At 56.2% G+C, this 21,305-nt stretch overlaps 2 protein-coding genes across 5 annotated transcripts; both read right to left on the reverse strand.

Moving 5' to 3' along the window:
* Positions 1 to 1,662: 1,662 nt before the first annotated feature.
* Positions 1,663 to 9,055, reverse strand: LY6L (lymphocyte antigen 6 family member L). The gene is made up of 4 exons (XM_031439747.2): positions 9,034 to 9,055; positions 3,080 to 3,170; positions 2,867 to 2,983; positions 1,663 to 2,316 (listed from the first exon to the last, which is right to left on the reverse strand). Exons 2-4 carry the CDS (start codon positions 3,150 to 3,152, stop codon positions 2,090 to 2,092), a joined length of 417 nt encoding a protein of 138 aa, XP_031295607.1. The 5' UTR covers positions 3,153 to 3,170; positions 9,034 to 9,055; the 3' UTR covers positions 1,663 to 2,089.
* A 5,840-nt stretch (positions 9,056 to 14,895) lies between these two features.
* On the reverse strand, positions 14,896 to 18,931 carry LY6E (lymphocyte antigen 6 family member E). Of its 4 annotated transcripts, none has more exons than XM_031439744.2 (4): positions 18,799 to 18,931; positions 16,302 to 16,407; positions 15,813 to 15,932; positions 14,896 to 15,732 (listed from the first exon to the last, which is right to left on the reverse strand). In XM_031439744.2, exons 2-4 carry the CDS (start codon positions 16,351 to 16,353, stop codon positions 15,512 to 15,514), a joined length of 393 nt encoding a protein of 130 aa, XP_031295604.1. In that variant the 5' UTR covers positions 16,354 to 16,407; positions 18,799 to 18,931; the 3' UTR covers positions 14,896 to 15,511. The 4 variants fall into 4 exon arrangements, with proteins under 4 accessions (XP_031295604.1, XP_031295603.1, XP_064332843.1 ...); XM_031439743.2 differs by having other exon boundaries at positions 16,302 to 16,402; positions 18,799 to 18,922; XM_064476773.1 differs by lacking the exon at positions 18,799 to 18,931 and adding an exon at positions 18,350 to 18,626 and having other exon boundaries at positions 16,302 to 16,402.
* Between the last annotated feature and the right edge of the window lie 2,374 nt (positions 18,932 to 21,305).

Raw genomic sequence — 21,305 nt, forward strand, 5'->3', positions numbered from 1 at the left:
ACACACTCAATCATGTTATTGTATAATGTGCTGTTGAATTTGGTTTGTTAATATTTTATTTTATTTAGGATTGTTGCACTGATGCCCCCAAATGCTAAAATTTCCTTTTCAGTATCATCGTCAGGTTTAGCTACCAGTGTTATGCTTGCTTTGTAAAAGGAACTTGGAAATTTTGCTTCTTGGGTCAAATTTGGTAAACTATGTTCTCATTAGTAATACTCCATTGCACCTAAAGCTTCAAACCCACCCGACAGAGGTGTGCAGTGACTCTCTTGTGATAGTTCAGGCAACTCTTCTTAAGCACGCCTTACACATTTAATAAAAAGCACCCTTCGTAAGTGGACAGTTTGATGAGTTTGGAAATGTTTACACTTACGGGACCACATGACACTCAGCACGCAGAGAGCTTGCCTCGGCCCACGGACCGCCTGCTCCGGCCCTGCATGGCCCCCAGGACTCTGCTTGTGCTGTTTACATGCCATTTTGCTAGAATTTTGTGTGAAAGGAGGATAAGCACCGCGTGGCCCCTTCACCCACTCTGGTGGTTTATTCGTATTTCCTCTTTATTCTGATTTTCAGTCTCACCAATGTCACATTTAGTCCGTTGGCTTTGTGGATCTTGTCTATTTTATTTTGGTTTCCTGTTTCACTGAATCACACTTTTGGTCTATTTTTGGTTTCTTTTGGCTTAATTTGTTGTTCTTTCTCCAGGTTCTAGATTTAAACACATGGTTTATTGAGGCTTCAGCCCCTTTTCTTTGGTAATGTGAAGTTGTAATGCATCCATTTTCCTGACGGTGCCTTTTTTTTTTAAACAAAAGTTTGCCCTGATTTTTATCACTGTTCAGTTCAAGGAATTAAAAAAAATCCCTACTATAATTCCTTCTTCAACAGATGAGCGAATCGAAGCATAACAATCGAATTTCCAAATATTCGGGATTTAAAAGTTTATCTTCTTTGTTATAAATGTGTAATTTAAGTGGGTATGGTCAGAGGACATGGCCCGTGGGGTAATTTATTTGTTAAATGATAAAAATCTGGACATTTGGAACAAAATGAGCATACTGGATTGCTGCGTTCAAGGCTGAGCAGAATGCTGGGGGTGCGGGTCCTCCCAGCAGGTGGGAGAGGCTGGGGGAACAGAACCTGGGGGAAAACACAGGTTGTTGTGACTTTGCTGCATGTGAAGTTAACATGTGACCTGCCTCACGACTCTACTATGGACGTGGCCAACTTGGAACGTGGCGTGTTTGGGTATCTTTTTAGGGTGAGGGGAACGGACGCAGCATCGGGACGCCCCAGCTGCCGGCCTCCCCCGGGCCCTCACAGTCCCCACACACACTGCCATCCGGCTGCTCTCCAAAGCCACCTGAGAGCCCCGTCCTCATGCGGGCCCTCTCGGGAGACACAGACACCCAGGCTCCATCAGTGGAAACAGGACAGGAAGAGGACAGGGGGAACCCTGCACACAGGACCAGAACAGAGGCCAACGGATAGAGAATTGATGAATGTTGACTCACCAAATCCGTTTCATAGTTAAAGAGTTAAGGCAGTACAAGTCTGCTGAGAGCTGGCCGAGGGGCTGTAGTCTGGGCTCAGCGGGTGGAGATGATGAAGAAGCAAGAGGGGGTGCAGTCAAACAATGACTTTATTGTCTCCGGAAGGAGTGAAGGTCACCGTACCACCGCAAGACTCTGCCTGGGGCACGGACAGAGGTAGCCAGGACGGTGGTGCTGGAGGGGCCACGGTCACAGAACTGGGCGAGCCAGAGTCAGCGCTGAGCTTCCTCTATCCTGGCTGGGCTCTTTTTACCCCTCACGGGGCCCTGGACAGAACATTCAGGGCAGTGGCTGTTACTCCAAACTGGGAAACACCCATTCTTCCCCACTTGGAGTGGGGCTCCGTTCCCAGGCTGTGTGAGCAAAGGGCCCTGGGGACAGGAGAGGCGGCCAGGTCCAGGGGGAGGTGATAGCCCCTGTGACTACCTCAGAGCGGGGAGTGTCCCACCCAGGGTCTTGAGAGGGATGGCGGCAGGACAGAGGCTGGAGGTGGGAGGACAGGCGGGGCTGCAGGGCTGAGGAGCCAGGGCTCACAGCAGGGCCCGGAGGAGGCCAAGGCCCATCTGGAGCAGAAGCCCCCTCGGAAGGGCCCAGGGACTCTCCTGAGGGGTGGGTGCCCCGTTGCAGAGGGACCCCAAGCAGCACTGCCTGATGATTTGGCCCAATAGCCCGGGGCCTGACAGCCATTCAAACTTCATGTTGGTGTTGGGACACCTGGGAGCACAGCGCTTGCTGAGCAAAATCTTCACCCCTAATCCTGCAGAAAAGAGGAGACAAGCGTCCATGAAGGAGGACGAGGCATGGGTCCAGGGTAGGGGTGGGGTGGTGGCTGGGGTGTGCTCTCCACATGGGCAGGGAAGGCCAGAACCAAACCTGAGTCAGAGAACTTCTGGTCCTGGAAGGTCTACCAGATACCTTCTCCTGATCCTTCCCAGTCTAGGCCCTGCACAGCAGTGGGAGCACAGCTGCTCAAGGTCACCTTCAATGTCACAGCTAAGATGGGGTGACCAAGGTCGGGACTCTTCCCTGAAGCCACACATGGCCTGAACCCTTGGGCAGCCCAGGGGCCTGGGATGGGGTGAAGCGGAGCAGAGAGGACACGGATGGTGAGCACAGGGGGCCCGCTGCACCAGGCCTGGGCTCCCCGACTCCATTTGTGTAGAGATGTGCGGGGGACCTCTCAAGGGACCATCGCTGCAGGAGAAAGGGCGGTCTTGGGGGGAGCCCACCTTCCCTGTGCTGTGCTGCTTGTTTTTGTGTCACTCTGTCTGTTGTCTGTATCATATTTGGCGCCGCCAGGGACTCACTCAGGGTGAAGATCACCGCGTTGGAGACGCAGACCCGGTCCGTGGAGGCACATGCGGTGGGTGTGCAAAACGCCTGGCTGGGGACTTTGAAGCACTGGTAGCAGCTCAGGTTCTCACCTATGGGGCAGCACCAGGCCGTGCTGGAGCCGGCTGCGCGCAAAGGGCCCCCGCGGGAAATACGCCCCTGCCCCGGAGCCCAGCGGCCATCCTTACCTGGCCCTGTGGGGCTGCCAGCACACTCTGCAGACATCAGCAGAGCCCACAGGACTAGAACGAGTGCCCCCATAACGCTAGACGTCTCAGCCTGGGTGGGGAGAGGTGGAGCAGAGGAGGCTTTGCCCAGAGCACCCTGAGCTCCCCCATCCCTACCCTATCCTCCTAGCCCGACCCCTCCTCCTGCACCCTCACTCCCACGGCTGTGCAGCAGGGAGCCAAGGGAGGGCCCGGACGTGGGCACCTATCAGCCCCTGCTCAGCAGCTCCTGCTCTGGGGAGGGCCTCCTGGGTTCCACGCTGGAGCAGAAGGGGGGGAGGTTGGGAGGGTGTCTCCCCTGTGGGTTCTTCCCCCTGGGCCAGCTTCAGCCCCAGCACTGGCTCTGATGCCTCCTTCTCTTCCTGTGACAAATCCCGGAACAAGGCCTGGCTCACACCTTGGGGACCTCGGAGCACACTGGGTCCCGGCCTCACAGGCTCACGGAGGACCGAGACTTCCAGTGGACGTGGTGGGAAGTGGTGCGGTGTTGAAGGGGGAGAGAGGAGGGCTTCTGGGGGAGGAGGGATCACTGGAGCTGAAGAACAGTGGCAGCTGAGCGATCAGTGATGCACTGCAGAGCTGTCCAGAGGGAAAGCGGCAGGAGCCAGGCACAGAGCAGGAACCCAGGAAATTGTCAAGGGGTAAACAGGGGAGGGAGGGGAGAAGGAGGAAGGGGAGGAGGGAGTAGGGATAGGAGAAAGAAGGGGAGTAGGGGAAAGGAGAGGAAGAGGGATGGGGAGGCAGGAGAAGAGGGAGGTGAAGGAGGGGAGGAGGAGGGGAAGCCCGAGGGAACAAACACCCGCAGCTGCACCCCACAGCTCGGAAAGGTCTGGGGTCCCCATGCAGCAGACCCGAAAGGAAAGCAGACTGTCTGCCCCTTCTCTCCAGTTTCTGACAATACTGCCAAGTGGCAGTGAGTGGACAGTGAGCTTAGGATCACACCAGTGGCAGAGGGGCCCCAGGTCCTGCAAGTTCCTCCCAGGACCCCTTGGACGTCGTCCACACCAGTGGGGAGGGTGGCTGGTGTGCCCAACAAAGCTGTTTACAGCGGGCCTCCCAGGAAGTCCCTCTGTTACCAAGGATGGGACAGGACCCCGGGTGGGCAGGCCAGGCGCTGGGGAGTAGGAAGGCGGCGCTGGGAGCCCTGTTGTCTTGGCTGTCTGTTTTGTGGATGTTTTGCAGTTCTGACAAACCCTGTGCTTCCAGCGGCACCTGGGTGCCCCGACCCGGACGCTGCTCCGGCCCTGGAGCGCTTCAGGTCAGCTTCGAGATGCCGGCCAGCTGTGCTGCACCTGAGTTGCTGCCAGTCGCCACGTCAAAACTCAGACGGAACCTGAGCAGGAAGCTTCGCAGCTCGCTGTGCTCTGGGGCCTCTCTTCCCGGCTTGGAAACAGCTGAAAATCCCTGCTACACCCACCCTCCAGTGCTGAGAGTGACGCTGACGGTGGCCTTGGCCCACCGCTGCCTCAGATCCCTTACCTGGTTCCTGCCCCAGCACCTCAGAGTCCCCTCAAACTTCCCCCCTCCCTCAGGTTCTGAAAAATCAAGGGGTGGAGTTGAGTTGTGGGCTCCTGGTTAGAGACTAGGCTCTCCGCCGACCTCCTGGGGAAAGGAAGTGCTTCCCACAGCCGCCAGGATTCACACCCTCTGTGCTCTTAGCACACCTGCTGGCGTGGCCAAGGCGCCCTCTTGCCTCCTGACGAGCGGGAGGAGGAGCCGAGCGCAGGGCGGAGCCGAGCGGGGGGAGGAGCCGAGCGGGGGGAGGAGCCGAGCGGGGGGAGGAACCGAGCGGGGGGAAGAGCCGAGAGGGGGGAAGAGCCGAGCGGAGGGTGGGGAGGATCCAGCGGGGGGTGGGGAGGAGCCGAGCGGGGGGTGGGGTGGAGCCGAGCAGGGGGTGGGGAGGAGCCGATCGGGGGGAGGAGCCGATCGGGGGGAGGAGCCGAGCGGGGGGTGGGGTGGAGCCGAGCGGGGGGTGGGGAGGATCCAGCGGGGGGTGGGGAGGAGCCGAGCGGGGGGTGGGGTGGAGCCGAGCAGGGGGTGGGGAGGAGCCGATCGGGGGGAGGAGCCGACTGGGGGGTGGGGAGGAGCTGAGCGGGGGTAGAAGGTGGGAAGACCCCCTGACTTCGCACTTTTCCACACACGACTCCTGGGTCCGAAAAATGCAGGAGGAGCCTCATCAGTGAGCAGACCCCCACGACCCTCAGGCACATGGACCCACGGAGATGCAACAGGGGAGTGGGGGCAGTCGCGTCTCCTCCGGCTTTGGCTCCCGCTTTTGCTGCCACAGAGTAGTCAGCGAAGGCACTGCTGCCTCCACGTGGCTCTTGCTTTAATCTGCTCCTCGGACCCCACAGCTCAGCGTAGCGCTAACGCAGGTGTAGGGGTCGGATGGATGCGGCTTCACGCCTCTGCGCACAAAGGTCGGCTCCCATCCGGCATCCCACAGCTTTTGAAATGTCCTGGCATCCCTGTGCCTCAGTGTAGTGTCCGGAGTTAAAGCCGTGGGCACTTCCGAGGAAGTGCGAGGTCACCACCTGTAAGCTTGTGTTACAGCGAGGTCCTTTCTCCTGGGGCCCAGGGTTCCAGTCTGAAAACTGGCTGAGGTCCCAAAACTGGGCAAGGGATTGTGACTTTTTATTGGGGAGATGGCACTCAGCCTCCCATTTTCCATCCTGACGCAAACTGGATGGGTCTCTGGCTGTTGCCCATTGGTTTTGCCCTCAGGGACACGGGGCTCTACCTGGTCTCCACAGCCCTTCTGCAGGCTCCTGGAACTTGCTCCCTGGTACTGCAGGCGGACGTGACAATTACGATGTAATAGCCCAGGTTGTGGAGCCAAGCCATCTGGGAGCCAGTTCTGCACAGTGGGCTCTGAGTGGAGCAGTCACGGGGGGGGGGGTGCTGGGGGCTCCGCACTAGCCCGGGAGCATAGCCTCCCCTGCAAGGCCGACTGCTGGTGCTGAACAACCCACCAGCCTGGCTCCACCCCTTCTGAGGCCAGCCAGCTACTTGGTGAGGCTGATAATTTTGTGCCATTTCCACACTGCAGGGTGCAACTGTCCCTCCTGCTGGGATGGTTACCTAGCCGAGGCACAAGTTTGCTCAAGCTTTTGCCCCCAGTGCCTCAACCTGCACCACTACCTGAGAACCCACAGAGCGGTTTCCTCCCCGAGACCTTGTAGGACATCCCCTCAGACAGAAGGGTGCTTTACATCAACAGGTTTACGGCTCCGAGGCTGCTGAAGTGAAGTTCCCAAATGTACATGATTTAAAACGGAGGAAATTTCTGGTCTCGCAGTTCTGGAGGCTGGCAGAGCTGTGCTCACTCCGAGGGCTTAGGGGAAGACCCTCGCTTGTCTCTTCCAGCTCCAGGTGGTGGCCAGCAATCCTTGGCCTTCCTTGGTTTGTGGCCATGTAACTGCAGTCCCTGCCTTCCTCTTTGCTCTGTGTGTGTCTGTGTGGCCCAGTTCCCCTCTTCCTATAATGACACCAGTCACGGTGGGCATGGGGCTCACCCGAATCCAGCACGACCTCATAATTACTTGATTAAATCAACAAGACCCTATTTCCACAAGAAGTCCCATCCACAGGTTCTGGGGGTTAGGACTTGAGCATATCTTTTTGGGGGGGCAATTCCACCCAGTGCAAGAAGAATGGTTGGGGCCCAGGCTTTCCACTGTGTACCACATGGTTCAGAAGCTGTGGCTTGTGGAACACTAGCATGGGCCCTCAAAGACAAAGCCCAGGAAGTATCGTTAGCCATTTGGTCTTTACCAAAGAATGAGAAAATTGATTTAACTTTAGAAAACCAGTCAATGAAACTCACCAGATTCAAAGACAAAAAAAGGGGAAAAGATGTATTCATCTCAATAGAGACAGAAGAGCTGTTGGAAAAAATTTGACTCAATGGTGATAAAACTCCCTTAGCAAATTAGTATTAGAAAGGAAATCCCCCACCCTGATAAAGGCAAGCCATGAAAACCCCACAGCTAAGAGCATATTTAAAGGTGAAGGGCCACCGGCTCTCATTGTTTCTGTTCCCTTTACTGGGAGATTTGGCCAGGCAAATAGGCAAGAAAAGAGATCAAAGGTGTTCAGGTTGGAAAGCAAGAAGTAAAACTGTATTTGCAAAGGCATGATTGTCTGTGTAGAAAACTGTAAGGAATATTCATACAGGGGACGAAGACACACAGAAGACAAGATTAATACAAGAAACCTGATTGTATGTCTGGTCCAGAAGCAAATAATTCAGAATTGAAATCTGAAGTTCAGTGAGACTTGCCACTGAGAGTGCGGTCCACTAAAGGGAAAGCGAGCAAGTCGGGCTTCATTAAAATGAAACCCTTTTGCTCTGAGAACACCCACATGAAGGGGATGAAAGATGACGTATAGACTGGAAGGAAATGTTTGCAAACATTTGTTGCAAAAAAAAATGTTCCAAACACATGCCTGACAAGGGCTTAGTACCAAGAATACGCAAGGAACTCTCAAAACGCGACAGTACAAACAATCTCATTAAAAAACAGGAAAAGGGTGTTTTACTGAGACGATACACGACGGCAAATACACATGTGAGACACGTTCAGCACTGCTGCCAGGGGGATGTGAACCCAAACCACAACGAACTGTCACTACACACCTGTCAGAACAGCTAAAATCAAAATTAAGGAGAAGAGCAAATGCCAGTAAGGACGCGGGGACACTGGGCCACTTGAGGGGACGTAAAATGGTACAGCCACCCTGGAAAATAATTTGGAAGTTTTCTTGTAAAACTGAACATGCAGCTGCCACCTGATCCAGCCATTGTACTGTTGGATGTTTATCCCAGAGCAGTTAATAATGTTCGTACAACACCTGTGCATGAATGCTTATAGCAGCTTTATTGGTACCACCCAAGAACTGGGACAGCCCAGACATCCTTCAACAGCTGAATGGTTAAGCAAACAGTAGCCCATCCACGGCACGGAACACTCCTCAGTGTCAAAAGGACCAAACTATTGATGCACACAACCTGGATGGGTGTCCAGTAGGGACTGAGCTGAGTAAAAGAAACCACCAAAAGGAAATAGACTGTATGATTCTACTTTCATAACATTTTTGAAACGGCAACATTTTAGAAATAGAGAGCAGATTAGTGGTTGCCAGACGTTCGGGATGGAGTGGAGTGAGAGGAAGGGAGGTTATAAAACGTCAGCAGGAGGGACCCTGGGGATGACGGAGGGGTTTAGCACGTGGACCACCTGGAGGATGCAGGAACCCACACGGCTGATAAAACCATGTAGGTCTGAACACTCTCAGAAGGGTATGCAGTGGGAGAATGAGTGTGACTGCTGAATTGTATCAACAGTATACTATATTGCTATTACACTATAGTTTTGTGATGTTATACTATAGTTTTGCAAATGTTACCATTAGTAGACACTGGGTAAGGTGTACACAGATCTGTTATTAAAGCTCCATGTGAAACCACCATTATCTCAATAAAATTTTTTAAAATCAAGTTACAAAAAATTTAATGGCATTTAGAGTATCTTCAAAAACATGGCATACTTAGAAATAAATTTGACAAAATATGTGCCAAAGGAGTTGAAAAAATTTACATATATTAAAATAAGTACATACACTTTCACAAAAAGAAAACAAACAACCTCATAATAAATGGGCCAAAGGTTTGAGTAGACTCTTCACCAAAGAGAAATTCACACGGCAATGAGCACATGGAAGGATGTTCAGCATGTTTAGGAAGATGTAAATCAGAATCTTGCTGAGATACCGTGCCACACGGAGGAGAATGGCTGGAATCAGACAGTACTAGCGAGGGTGGGGGGCCCTGCAGTCTCCCCCATCGCCGGCACAGATGCAGCCACTTGGCAAAAGTGTTTGGCGGTTTCTAATTAAGTTAAACATACTCTTACCTCATGACCGGGCAAGCCCAGTCCTAGGTTTTTTCCCAAAGAAATGAAGATGGACGTTCAGACTGTGCGCACATTTTCAGAGCTCTTTGTTTCCAAGTCTGAGTGCCCACGGAGAGCTCGTGCCTCGGCCGAGTGGAGGTTAGCCACAGGCACACATGCGGCAGCACGGGGGAGCCCCAGGGGCATCAGCTGAATCGGGAGGGCTACAGAAAAAGGCACACGTGCTTGGCCCCACGGGGCTGGGCTGATGGTGGGAACTGGCTGCAGGAGGGTGCCAGGGACTTCTCTGGGGTGACAAACTGTTCCATATGCTGATTGTGGTGGTGGGTACAAGTGCATGACTGCCTGTATTTGTCAGAACTCATGAAACTATATTTAGAAATTGGTAAATTTTATTTTTACAAATCATACCTCAAACAGCTGACTTTAAAGAAACTTTCCACAAAGGAAAACTCCAGATTTAGATGCTCTCACTGCTTAACTCCTCCAAACACACAGGAGAAAGACAGTATCAGTCCTCCAGAAACTCCTTTAGAGGAAAGAAAGGGGTGACACTTCCTTGTTAATTTTAAGAGGCTAGCATAATCTTGATTTTTTTAAATAAAAATGGATAAGGATTTACCAAAAAAAAAAAAAAAAGCCAGAGCAATAGCCCATGAAAATTGATGAAAACATATCCTAAATGTAATACAGAAAATAATCAGTGGCCTATAAAAAAGAAAACATACTGTATAATCTAGTAGGTACAGAAAATCATTTGATAAATTCAACACGCTTTATGATAACTCAGCAAACGAGGAATAGAAGGTATCTTTCTGACCTCATAAAGGTCACTACCAACCCAGCTCTCACGTTCATCGTATTTGTGGTGAACTACTGAGCACTTTCCTCCTGTCACCACCACCTCTCGTCACTCTGTCCTGGATAAAAGGAACAGGAACAGCAGCAACAAGGGGACTATCATTGACGATGAGGAATCGACTGCATCATTTGGACATCGCATGATTTTGAATTTAGAATGTAATGTACAGAGCAAATATTGGAATTAATACAGGAGTTTAGAAGGGTCACTGGCTATAAGAGCTATACATAAACACCAACTGGATTTCTATATAATAGCAATAATAAATTTAGAATCTTAAAGTTTAAAAAATCCACTGAATTCTCGACTGCCCTAGGATAACTTCAGCTCCTGTATCCAACTCTCTTTACTGTTTCTAGAAGAAAAGGCATTCAGATCAACAGAGAGAGGGAACAGGACCTCACCTGCCCCATGCCCTCAGCATGCGCAAGAGATGGAGAGACCACAGGTGTCATTTACCTTCATGTAGAGAGACGAATGCAAACTTCTGGCAGAGGTATCTTTGGACCTAGGGCACCTGCTGGGCAGAGTTGGTGTCGCTGGAGGGAAACGGGAGGAAATGGGAGAAAGGAACTTAGGGCCTGAGTGCGATGGGCTCGGACAAAAGCCACCCTCAGAAACAGAAGGTTCGGCTCCCCGTGCGGGGATGCTGGGGGCCAGACTGGGAGCTGCTGATCAGCCGCCTGGCTCTCGGCGACGTACCTGAGAGGACGTGGGGACGCAGGGTTAGTCCGAGATGATTCCCTTCTCCGGTGGCCAACCAGGAGGAGGGCCGACACCCCAGGAGGCTTGGTGACAAATGGAAAGAAGGAAGGAAGAAGGGGGAAACTAAGTACTGTAGCAACAAAGGAGCCTCCTAATGTTGCAGGGTACCCACCCTTCCCACCGCCACCGCCGCCGCCGCCGCCGGCGGCATCGGCGGACCTCGGCCGCCAGGAGCAGCTGCCCTTCACCGCGCAGCCGGAAGAGGGCGGCCGCGGCCCGGCGTCCGGGAGGCGGCGCTGCGGGCCCACCCGCGGGAAGACACCGCGGGAGAAGTAAAAGGGGAGGAAAACCTTTTTCCTGACAAATGTCCCGGAAAACCAGCCAGGAAGCAGAAGAATCCGTCATACCCGAATTAAAACATTTGAAAACATGAACACCTTGCTCCAGAAATTCAGAACCTCAAAACAAATAGGCGATCAAAGTGAAGACATGAAATGAGAAATTTCCTCATGAGAGTGAGGACGGAAATGGAGGAAAACTTAAGGACCCGCTTGGAAGTAAAGACTGACTTACAAAGTTCCAAGGGAGCAGGCTGTGAAATTGCAGGTCGGAAACTGTGGCAGAAGCATGGGATGGGAAGGCAGGCAAGCAAGAGGACAAAATGACCCAAATCTGCACTAAAAGGGCTCACCCATTCCTGGGAAAATGACCCAGAATGGTGACCTCTAAGACTACGCCTGTACAAATTCTGAAAGATACAGAAACCACCCTTATTGCCTACAATCCACAAAACCTATGTTAGGAAAACAGCAGACTGATGTCAGACTTCTCAAAGTGCCCTTTAAGCAAGACACAGTGAAGCAGAAATGACTTTAAAGAGACAAACTCAAGAAAATAACGTTCCGTATAGTCAAGACTATAATCAAGCATCAATGCTTTAGAAAACAATTTTAAACCTCTAACCTTTGGTTTCAGTAAAAAGGGAAAAAAAAGTGACAATATGATACTGGAAAAACATGGGCCATGTGGGGCGAGGGGACAGCCGTATTCCAGGTCTTGGTTGAGCCCCTGGGACGTGTCCCGCTAAGCGTGGGTCCCTGGCTTCACGCAGGAAAGAACTGAAGAGCGAGCCACAGCTGAGTACAGGTAGGTTTATTTAGAGAGACACATACTCCACAGACAGAGTGCAGGCTGTTTCAGAAGGGCAGAGAAAGGCCATGAGGTGTAGGGGTTGGGTGCTCAGTTTAAAGCAAAAGCAGAGGGGGGAGGGTATAGCTCAGTGGCAGAGCGCACGCCTAGCATGCACGTGGACCGAGTGTGGCCCTTCTCACTCAAGCCAGAGCGGCCAAGATGCGCGGTGTTGCTAGTTTTTATGGGCCTGGTAACTTCATATGCTAATAAGTAGGAGGGTTATTCCAGCTACTTTGGGGAAGGGACAGGGATTCTCAGGAATTGGACCACCACCCACCCTCTTTTATGGTCGGCCTTAAAACTGCCTCGGCACGCGTGGGAGGGCCATTCAGCAGCCATTGTATTTCAATGAGCGTATACTGACGCTCAAGGTCTCCTGGGAGTTGAATCTTCCCCCATGTTGGTGCTAATTGCTGTGTCATTCTTTTAATGGTCATGCCCTGCCCCCTTCCCTCCTGTCTCAAATACTTGAATCAAACCCCTAAATCAAAGAAACTGGAGGAAAAAACACAAAGTGAACAGAAGGAAGCACAGGGAAGAAAATCAGAGAAAGCCCCGCCCTGCTCTGTCCCCAGATGTTAAATTAGAGGGAAGAGGGCAGACCGGGCGGCGGGCAGCCTCAGGGTTCCCATCAGCCTGGGGCCGCATGTGGGCGCCCAGGCAAGAGCACCTTGCCGGCTAACTCAGAGTCCCCGGGTCCTGTCCCAGCAGCCCTGCCCCTAGAGCACCCCTTATCCCCTACTCTTCACCCAGACCTTAAATGCAGTCCCTCCCAGGACTCCATTGTGTCACTCAGATTTCTCCAGGAGGCTGTCCTCCCAGAATGCACCCTCTGAAGTTATGACCCCTCTGCCCAAGGAGTCCCAGAAAGCATCCTTGGGTGGGGCTCAGAGAGGGGAGGTCCAGCTGGGCTGTGGCTCAGCCACCAGCTCTGGGAATGGTCTCATCCCCCTCCCCCCCAAATCCAGGGGAGCCAGGCAGGGGAAGCAAAGGAACTCTGCAAGCTGAGGCAGGACAAACCCAGGCCGGGCCACGGCCACCTGGCATCCATGGTCATGGGATAGATAGCCTTTGAGTGAGGGGCGGAGGTCAGCAGGCTGGGGCCCTGCTAATCACAGGACGGCAGGAGCAGGGCAATGCAGGAAATGCTAAGGACTGGGGAGGAGGGGGTGGAGAGCCCCCCCTGGGCTGGGCTGTGGGCACCACAGATGGAGCCTAGACACTGGGCAAGACCTTCCTCCCGGAGCAGCCTGGGAGGGGCAGGCGAGGGGGCTGGGGCCAGACACTACAGAGCTGAATTTGGCTACAGAGAAGTGGCAGGCATCAGTCGGGTCCCTGTGCACTGAGACCAGGGAGTCTGGTCTCCTGCCCTAAGTGTGCCCAGGCTGGACAGCACCACTGCAGCCTGGCCAGATGCCAGGGGGAGGGGGAGCCTAGGGCAGGGCCCTCGAAATGCTTTCCTTTCCCCTCCTCCTCCCCTTCCTCCTCTTCTTTCTCGACCCCTCCCTCCCTACCTGCCCTCCTCCCTGTGGTAGGAAATGGAAACTCAGAGCCCTGGGCTCCTCCTCCAACCCCTCCCCCTCCCAGCCCAACCCAGCCTCCTCCCACCCCAGGGAGGGGCAACAGGAACTGAGAGGACCACCAGCCACCCCCAGGAGGTCTAGCCGCCTTGGAATCAGCCCTCCAGGGATTTTGCCCTCCTACCCGGGGCAGAGGAAACGCTGGGCCCCGAGGGTCACAGACCCAGTAGGCAAGTGGCTTCAACCCTCTAAGCTCTGGTTTCCATTTCTCAAAACTAGAGGTAGTCACGCCCCCTCTCAGTGTAGTTGTCGGAAGAGAAATAACAGATTAATGTCACCTGGAGAGCAGGAGGTGCCCAGAGGTGGACTCCACGGTTGGGGTCAGCAGAGGAGATCGCCCACACAGACGTCCCGCCACCACCTCCTGCCCTGCGGCTCCCAGCGTCCCCAGAGCCAGATGCTAACTGCTGGCCACGATGGCCAAGTCTCCTGCTACATCTTCCTCTGCACACCTGGTTCCAGCTCTGCCCAGCCTGGCTGGTCTCAGTCCTTCTAGCAAAGTCGCTTCGATTTATTTTGAGTGAACACAGTGAATGCAGTCTATGTGGGAACTGTCGATAAAAAGCCAAATATGAAACCAAATCAACAAACAAACATTGCACAATGAGAACGGTGAGTTTGCTTTTTCCGGGGACCTTACTGAGACCACAGCCTAGCAGACAGCCTCTCCGTAACGCTGAAGAACTGCTCCAAAGAGGTAGCGGAGGAGCCAGGATATATATGACGTTTTTGGCTGGAAAATGCAGGTAGTCAAGCATGTATCTCGGTAAAAGATGACTGCTAGTCACAAAAACCACATCTCATGATTTGAGTGCTTCCAGTTTATGGGAAGATGCAAGAATGGGGCAGTGTCAATGAAATTTTCCTTAGATGTGCTTCTTAAACTTCTAGAGGCCTACATCCAACACAGAGTGCTTCATCCAACTCTCTGCTCTGGACTTGCCTTCAGGGTGCACTGCAGGTGGGCGGCACCTTAATCCTTGTGGAGCTGAACTGTGAGAAACATTCCTTTTACAGGACTCAGAACTCCATGGAGAACCAGCATTCCTGAGGCCCAGTCGGATCTCCCTCCCATTGAATTTTTTCTTGCTTGGGTTTTTAATGTTGGTCTGACTCAGTGAACCATGACACTTTCACTACCCCGGGAGTCTCCACCAGACTGCTCTGGCGTGCTTCTGGATCCTTCCGCAAGATGTTGGCTGGGCCTGATGCTCAGCCTCACCCCTCCCTCTGTAGGGTCCTGACTTCCTCCCAGAAGCAGGCTGACCTCTCTCCTGGTTCCCCTGTCCAGTCCTGTTCTGAGGATGAACTTCCCCAGTGACCCCGCCCGGCCGAGGGCAGCTGGCTGTGGACTCTCCCCCACTGCCTTCAAGTGGGCCTCAATGTGGGGCCCTGTCACAAGGACCCCAGACCCCCTCCCCCCAGGCTCTGGGTCTCTGCTGCTGCCTTCCCTACATTAGGATCCTGCTGGGAGGGGCAGTCCCAGGCAGGTGGGCCACAGGCAGTCACACCCAGAGCAAGAAGGGGTGGGAACATCTGTGTTTATTTGAGGCACCAAAGCAGCAGGGGGTTCCAGTGGGGTGGGAGCTGCAGCTGGATTTGGGGGTAGGAGCAGATTCCTGGGTCAGCAGCCTAGACGTGGGATCAGTGGAAGCCCTGTGCCCTAAAAGGCTGCCCTCGAAGTGATGAAATAAGGGGTGTACAGATGCCAGGGCAAAGGGGCTTGGGGACCCTGATGCTTACTCCCACGCCCCCTGCCATGCCTGGCAGGGTGCACTGACCACACACCCATCCACACAGCACATCTTCTGTACCTGGGGGTGGAACAGGGCCTGGACAGGGCAGGCCTGGGGCTTAGGTGCCCCTCCCAGTGTGTCCCCAGGACTTGGTTCTGACTCTGGAACCCTCAGGCTCCGTTCCCAGGTTCCCCCAGGAAGGCTGACCCGGAAGGGTGGGCAGCTGGCAGGTGTAGGTACAGGGGCAGGCCTGCCTGTGGGGACCCAGAGCCAGGGGGAGGGGGTGACAGGCAGGGTGAGAAGTCAGAGGAGGTGGCTTCAAGATCCCCAGTGGTCCAGGAAGGGCTGCGCTTTCCTTCCTTCCTGAGCTTCGGGGGTCTGGGCTGGGCACAGGGTCCTGGCAATCAGGGGCCAAGCCGCAGCAGGGCGGACAGCAGGCTGAGCAGGAGCCCGAGGCCCAGCACGTGGGTGCTGGCCCGCAGCCCGCCGTCGGCTGCACTGATGTTGCACAGGAAGCTCTGGCAGCAGTGGGTGCCCACGGACGCCACTCCAAGATTGACGCTCGGGCCGGGACAGATCGGGGAGCAGCCCTTGTTCAGGGTGTAGCCAAAGTCCACCACGTTCCCTGCACAAGAAGACCAGGTTGTGAGTGGAGGGGCAGAGGGGACAGAGCCGGGGCCGGGGGGCCTGGCTACCCGTGCTCACCGATGCCAGCGGATGCAGATATGGTCACGCAGTAGTTGTCGGAGTCGGAGCAGACGGTGGGCTTCAGGCAGTACCAGTTGCTGTTCTTATTCGTGCAGGAGAAGCACACCAGGGAGCGGGCTGCGCGAGGAGGGCGCCCGTCTCACGCAGGGGAGTCTTCCCGCAGCCCTCCCAGCCCTGGCCCAGAGGCTCGTGGGCGCCCGGCCTTTGCAGGCGTTCACTGAGCAGCCGCGGTACGCCAGGCCCGGGCTGGGGACCAGGAAGCACAGTGACACCAGACCCTGGCCCCCCGGAGGGACTCCAGTGGGAGCAGGGGTGGGGTGGAATGACCGCTGCTCTAGGGGAGAGGGGCCTTTTAGGTGGCACAGGGCAGGTGACACAAGCACCCAACTGAAGGGCCCCTGGGCACTGCAAGGGAGAGAAGAGGGACAGGGAGTCCAGGAGGAGGGCACAGCCCGCCCAGAGGCCGGGGGCCCCAGGGCATCTCACCTCGCTCCACACCCAGGAGGGCAGCCAGCAGCACCGGCAGGAAGACCTTCATTTTGGTGCGGGCAGGCGTCTGGGGCCTCACGAAGCCAAAGAAGTCAGCCCTGCTCTGAAAAGACCGTTGGTTGGTGGGTGAGGCTTGCCACCCTCCCTGTGCTGAGCCCTGGGGCTGGGGCAGCGCCTCACTCTTCCAAATGGGCCAGAGCCACTGGCCTTGGCGTTCCGTTTGTAGATGGGGCAGCAGCTGCGGGGCCAGAGTACAGAGGGTCTTTCTGCTCCGTTCTCCATTCCTAGCCTACTCCTTGCTCAGTGCAGACTCCCTCTGGCTGAGACCCTTCCCCAAGCTTGTGGCAAAAGTGGTTGGCAGAGGGGACACTAGAGGCCAGATGGGGGCACTCATTAAGGTTCTCGGAATCACACAGGAAGGGAGGCCAAGGGAGTGGCACCTGCCCGCAGTCCTGGCAGGGGTGGGATGGGGGGGCGGGTTATGAGACCGGCTGGGACCTGGGATTCTCTCCCGCGGTGCTTGCAGCTGGACAAATGTCTCCTTGAGCAACAAGGAAGAAGGAAACAAGTCTTAAGTGACTGAAAATAACTGCGCCTAGGCGTAGTTGGGACAATAGGGTGCAAAAAGCCACAAACTATATTTTTGAGGTACTGGGAGCAAAAGCAGGTGCTGTGCATGCACGATTCCTGCGCAGGGGGCTGGACAGACGAGCTAAGCTGCCTGACCCACGGATCCATCCCCATGGTCACCCCATTTAAGCCCCAATCAGCTACTCTTGGGGAGCGGGCAAGGGCACCCATTTCTTGCTTTTGCTCCCTTGTGCTGCAGCGCGAGCCCTCATGAAGCCTTGCCTGGAAGTCTCGTCTGGCCTCTGATTAAAGAGTCCAAGGGCCTGGGTTGGTAACAGGCGGATGGCAACCAGTAATGACAGTAGCTGACCTGCATCCAGAACTTTCCATGGGCCAGCTCTGTGCCTGACGTGGCGACCGAGCGGGGCTGGGGGCATGAGGCATGTCTAGCTGAGCACCCTCATGGGCAGCTTCTGTGCTGGGGGGTGGGGGTGATGGGTTCTCCCATTCAGTGTTATTTCGCACTGAAGGCAATGACTCCATTCGTATCTGCTAGTCCCCCCGCTGTGTGGCTGGGGGGAGGCTCCAGGAGACCCAGCAGTGTGCTACCATCACACCAGAGGCAACAGGCACATGCTGGGCTGGGTGGGTGTGAGTCCGTGGGGGCTACCGCACACCAGGACCCTCCCTTGGGCAGAGGCCCTGGGCAGGGGGTGGAGAAAGCACTTTGAATGTGACCAGCTGAGGTTCCGGTTCTGTTTTGCAGGAGGCATGGTGTGGGAGGAGCATCTGGTGCTTTCTGCTGGGGATAGCCGTGGGCGAGGGAAGGGCATTTAGGGCCCGGGGATGCTGGTCTGGAAGGAGAAGCCAGGGAGAGGACAGATTTTGCGAGGGGCTGGCGGAGGTCCTGAGAATGGGCCCCTGGTCTCCTGCCCAGCCCTGGGCCCGGGCTGATGTCTTGGGGTTGGGAGCAGGAGCTGAAGATGTTCAAGAACAGTGCCAAGCTGGGCCTGTTCCCCGGGAACAAGTGATTCAGGGAGGAAGGGAACTCTGTTTCCTCCTCCGTAAAGTGAGGTTTGGGTAGGAGGAGCTCTGAGCTGTCCTGAAGGAAGCTCTGGAATGTGCAGGCATGGTCACGGCCAGCATCCCCACAGGCTGCTGCCAGGTACCCCACCAAGTGGGCCCCACTGGGCTGAGTCCAGACACTGGCCCCAGTGGATCCACATCAGCAGGGTCAGGCAGAGGGAGCCCTGGGGGAGCCAGCAGGGCCATCTGGGATGCAAACGGAGCACTCCACCCCAGGCTCACAGGGCTGATTGCTGGGAAAGCAGGGCATTCAGTGACTGGGCCAGCAGGAGAGGAAGGAGCCTGTCCTGGATCCCCGGGATGGCAAGGGACCAGATGGCCCAGCACCGGGGCCTGGGCTCCTAGGCACCTCAAACTTGTATAATCTATGCTAAACAAGGTGCTCTCACCTGTTCCCGGGCGGGCTCCTGTCCCCATCGTAATCCACCAGGGCGCTTAATTCTTTCCTTCCTGCCGGTCCATCAAGATCCCAGCCCCCTCCTCAAGTCAGGAAGGTTGCCCCTTCCCAGTCCCCACGTGAGAGGTCAGGGAAACCTAGAGTTGGGCGATGGGCCCCCAGCAGCGCCGCAGCTCTGGGCTACCCAGCCAGGGAAGGCGCCTGGCTGCAGTCTCCGCCCGCTCCGGCCCCAGATCTTTGGAAATACTGGGGAGGGCTGGGAGGCTAGGGGACCGGGAGTGGAGGCCAGGCGCCCTGGGGCCGGGCCTGCTCGCAACTCTGACCCCTCCCCCAGCCTCCCGCAGGCCTCTCCTGCCTCCCTGGCGCCCCCTTGCTCGCTCCCCCTCCTGCCTGGGGCCTCGTCCCCGAGTCCGCGTCTGCCCGGCCCGCGCCCCAACTCACCGCCGGCGGACGCAGGTGTCCGGCCTGGCCGCGCTGCTCAGCCTGTGCCCGAGCCCGATCCCGCGGAAGCCCGCATCCAGGCCGGCGAGGCGGCGCGCGAGAGCGGGGGGCGCGCGGGGGGCGGGGCTTGAAGCCCAGGCCCCGCCCCCCGGCCCTGCATCCTCGCGCAGAGCCCACAGCTGCTGGCCCGCGGTCCGCCCCGGCAGCCGGTCCGTCCGGTCCCCCGCGGCGCAGACGTCGCGGGACAGCCCGTCGAGGCTGAGCAGGGGTGCGGGAAGCGCTCCGCGGGGCCCGGAGGCCCACAGGTGGCCAGACACGTTAGGGGCAGAGCATAGGGGCGGGGATGCGTCCGTGGGGGCCGAGGGGGCAGTACCAGGAACCCCGTCAGCAGCGTGCGGTAGGGCAGCGAGGAGGCGGAGAAGGTGCCCTGACCCGGCCGCGCCTAGGGTCGGGCTGCTAGCCTTCCCGTGGGTGGGGGAGGGGTGGTGACGGGTCGAGTGTCCGGAGGTTGGAGGAGGGGGCTTCTGGGCGGTGGAGCACAGTACCGTCCAGCAGCAGATCTGGGCCGCAGGAGCGGCGGCCTTGGCGGGCTCGGGACCCTGCCTCCTCTGGGAGCAGGAAGGCCTTCAGTGTGGCTCCCCCGACCTGGGCCAAGATCCTCTGCCCAGGAGGACTCAAGAACTTCCTGGGTGCTCCCCGGCCCTCCAGCCCAGTCTGCAGGCAGCGAGGTGGTCTCACAAAACCAGCCTGGCCTGACCGTTCCAGTGCGGGACCTAGAGGCTTCTGTTGGAGTGAAGCTGGCCATCCTTAGGCAGTGAGTTTCCTGTGCTCCGTCTCCAGGTGCCCGTTAGTTGCCTTTCCTTCAACCAGTGTTCACAGAGCACCCACTGTGCAGCCCTGGTCCTGCATCCTCCACCCCGGCTGTGAGCCAGACTCCAGCCGGTCAGGGTGGCCTGCAGCACCCTAGGCCCTGCTCCTGCTTCTGCTTCAGCCCTCCCGCGCAGCCTGCGGGAGCTGGAGGTGCTAAGGCCTGTGGGTGGGCGCGGGCTGCCAGGCAGAGGGCTCTCCCTGTCCCTGTCACCTCCTCTTCCTGCAGAGCCTTCTTGGCCCCTGATTGCTCTCTGGAGAGACACACTTTTTTTCACAAATATTTCATGACACATTTCCTGTTGGAACTGTTTGTTGCACCTGATCTTTTCTTGAAGACTTTCTGGGTGACATTTGCGGTGGCAGTGGGGGAGGGCCCCTGAAGTGGTTTCTTAACCATACACCGGGGGGGGGGGGGGCGGCGACAGGGAGGGGCCGAGGCAGGATGGCAGGGTGGGAAGAGGGACCCCTATAAGAGGGTAGGGGTACACTAGGCACCCTGTGAGTGTGGGTGATTGTGTGATTGTCTGGTGAGCGCGTGTGTGGGTTCAGAGCTCTAGGGTCAGGGTCAGCTTCTCGTATGGTCCTCTGTTAACATCTAGATGACAGGAGAGAGGAATTGATCAACTTGGGGAGGCTTCGCAGGCTTTTTCCTTGGAGGATGAAGGTGGGGCTCTGTGTCATGAGATGTCCCAGCTCAGGTATGATGACATCCTCTGGTTTCATGGCTCTGGAGTGATGGCTGTCCCTCCACTGTCCCCAGGGACATGCAATAGACTGTGGCCTTTCTGGGTGTCACCTCTAGGGGTCAGGGACTGCGGCTGGTAGGGCTGCCTCACCTCCACACCTCCCCCTAAAACATAACATGCAAACCATGCTGGGAGGCTAGCTGGCTCCCTTGAGCTGGAAGCCTGCTCTCAACGTTCAGTCCAGCTGAACTTGTCTGAGAGGTGGGGCTTGTGGCCAGGTTAGCCTGCTGCACTCAGAAGGCCGCACCCTTGAACCCACGGCAGTCCCGGGAGGTGTGACGTCAGGGTCTATATCCAGGCGCCCTATCCAGGGGCTTGGCATAGCTGGGGTTACCAGCCAGAGGCGTTCCTGGGGACCAAAGTGATGCCAGGGGGCTTCCCTAATAGGCCCACCCACCCGTGGCAGGCCCACTCAGACTCCCTCCTTCAACTGCGGGCTCTGGGAACTGGCTTCTCATCCACCGGACGCCCACTCGAATGGCTAGGTGTGTGTCTGCCTGCTCTCAGGCCTAGTCATTCTGCGGATACCTCTGTTCCAGGCAGTTGAAAGAGATTCCTGTAACTAAGCCTCCCTAAGCTGGAAAGGCAGATCTGAACTCGCCAGGTATCATCTCGGGCCACCTGGGGCTTGCACACAATCCTTCCAGGGCAAACATGACGTAGGAACGCCAGTAGGGGAAATCCGGTTACCTGGATCTCCCTGGCTGGATGCCATGTGGTGACAGTAGCCATTCAGAGTGTGCCTGGGGCAGGAGCCAGTCGTCACCACCCAGAGTTCTGTGGCCACTGTGAGCTGTCTTCTCTCTGAGGCATCTCAGACACCAGATGGTGGGTAGGGGTTTCTGGGTGAAGTTGGCTCAGAACTGGAACTTTCCATCTCCTCTGAGCACA

The sequence above is a fragment of the Camelus dromedarius genome, chromosome 20 (assembly GCF_036321535.1).
Source record: "Camelus dromedarius isolate mCamDro1 chromosome 20, mCamDro1.pat, whole genome shotgun sequence".
Classification (NCBI taxonomy): domain Eukaryota; kingdom Metazoa; phylum Chordata; class Mammalia; order Artiodactyla; family Camelidae; genus Camelus; species Camelus dromedarius.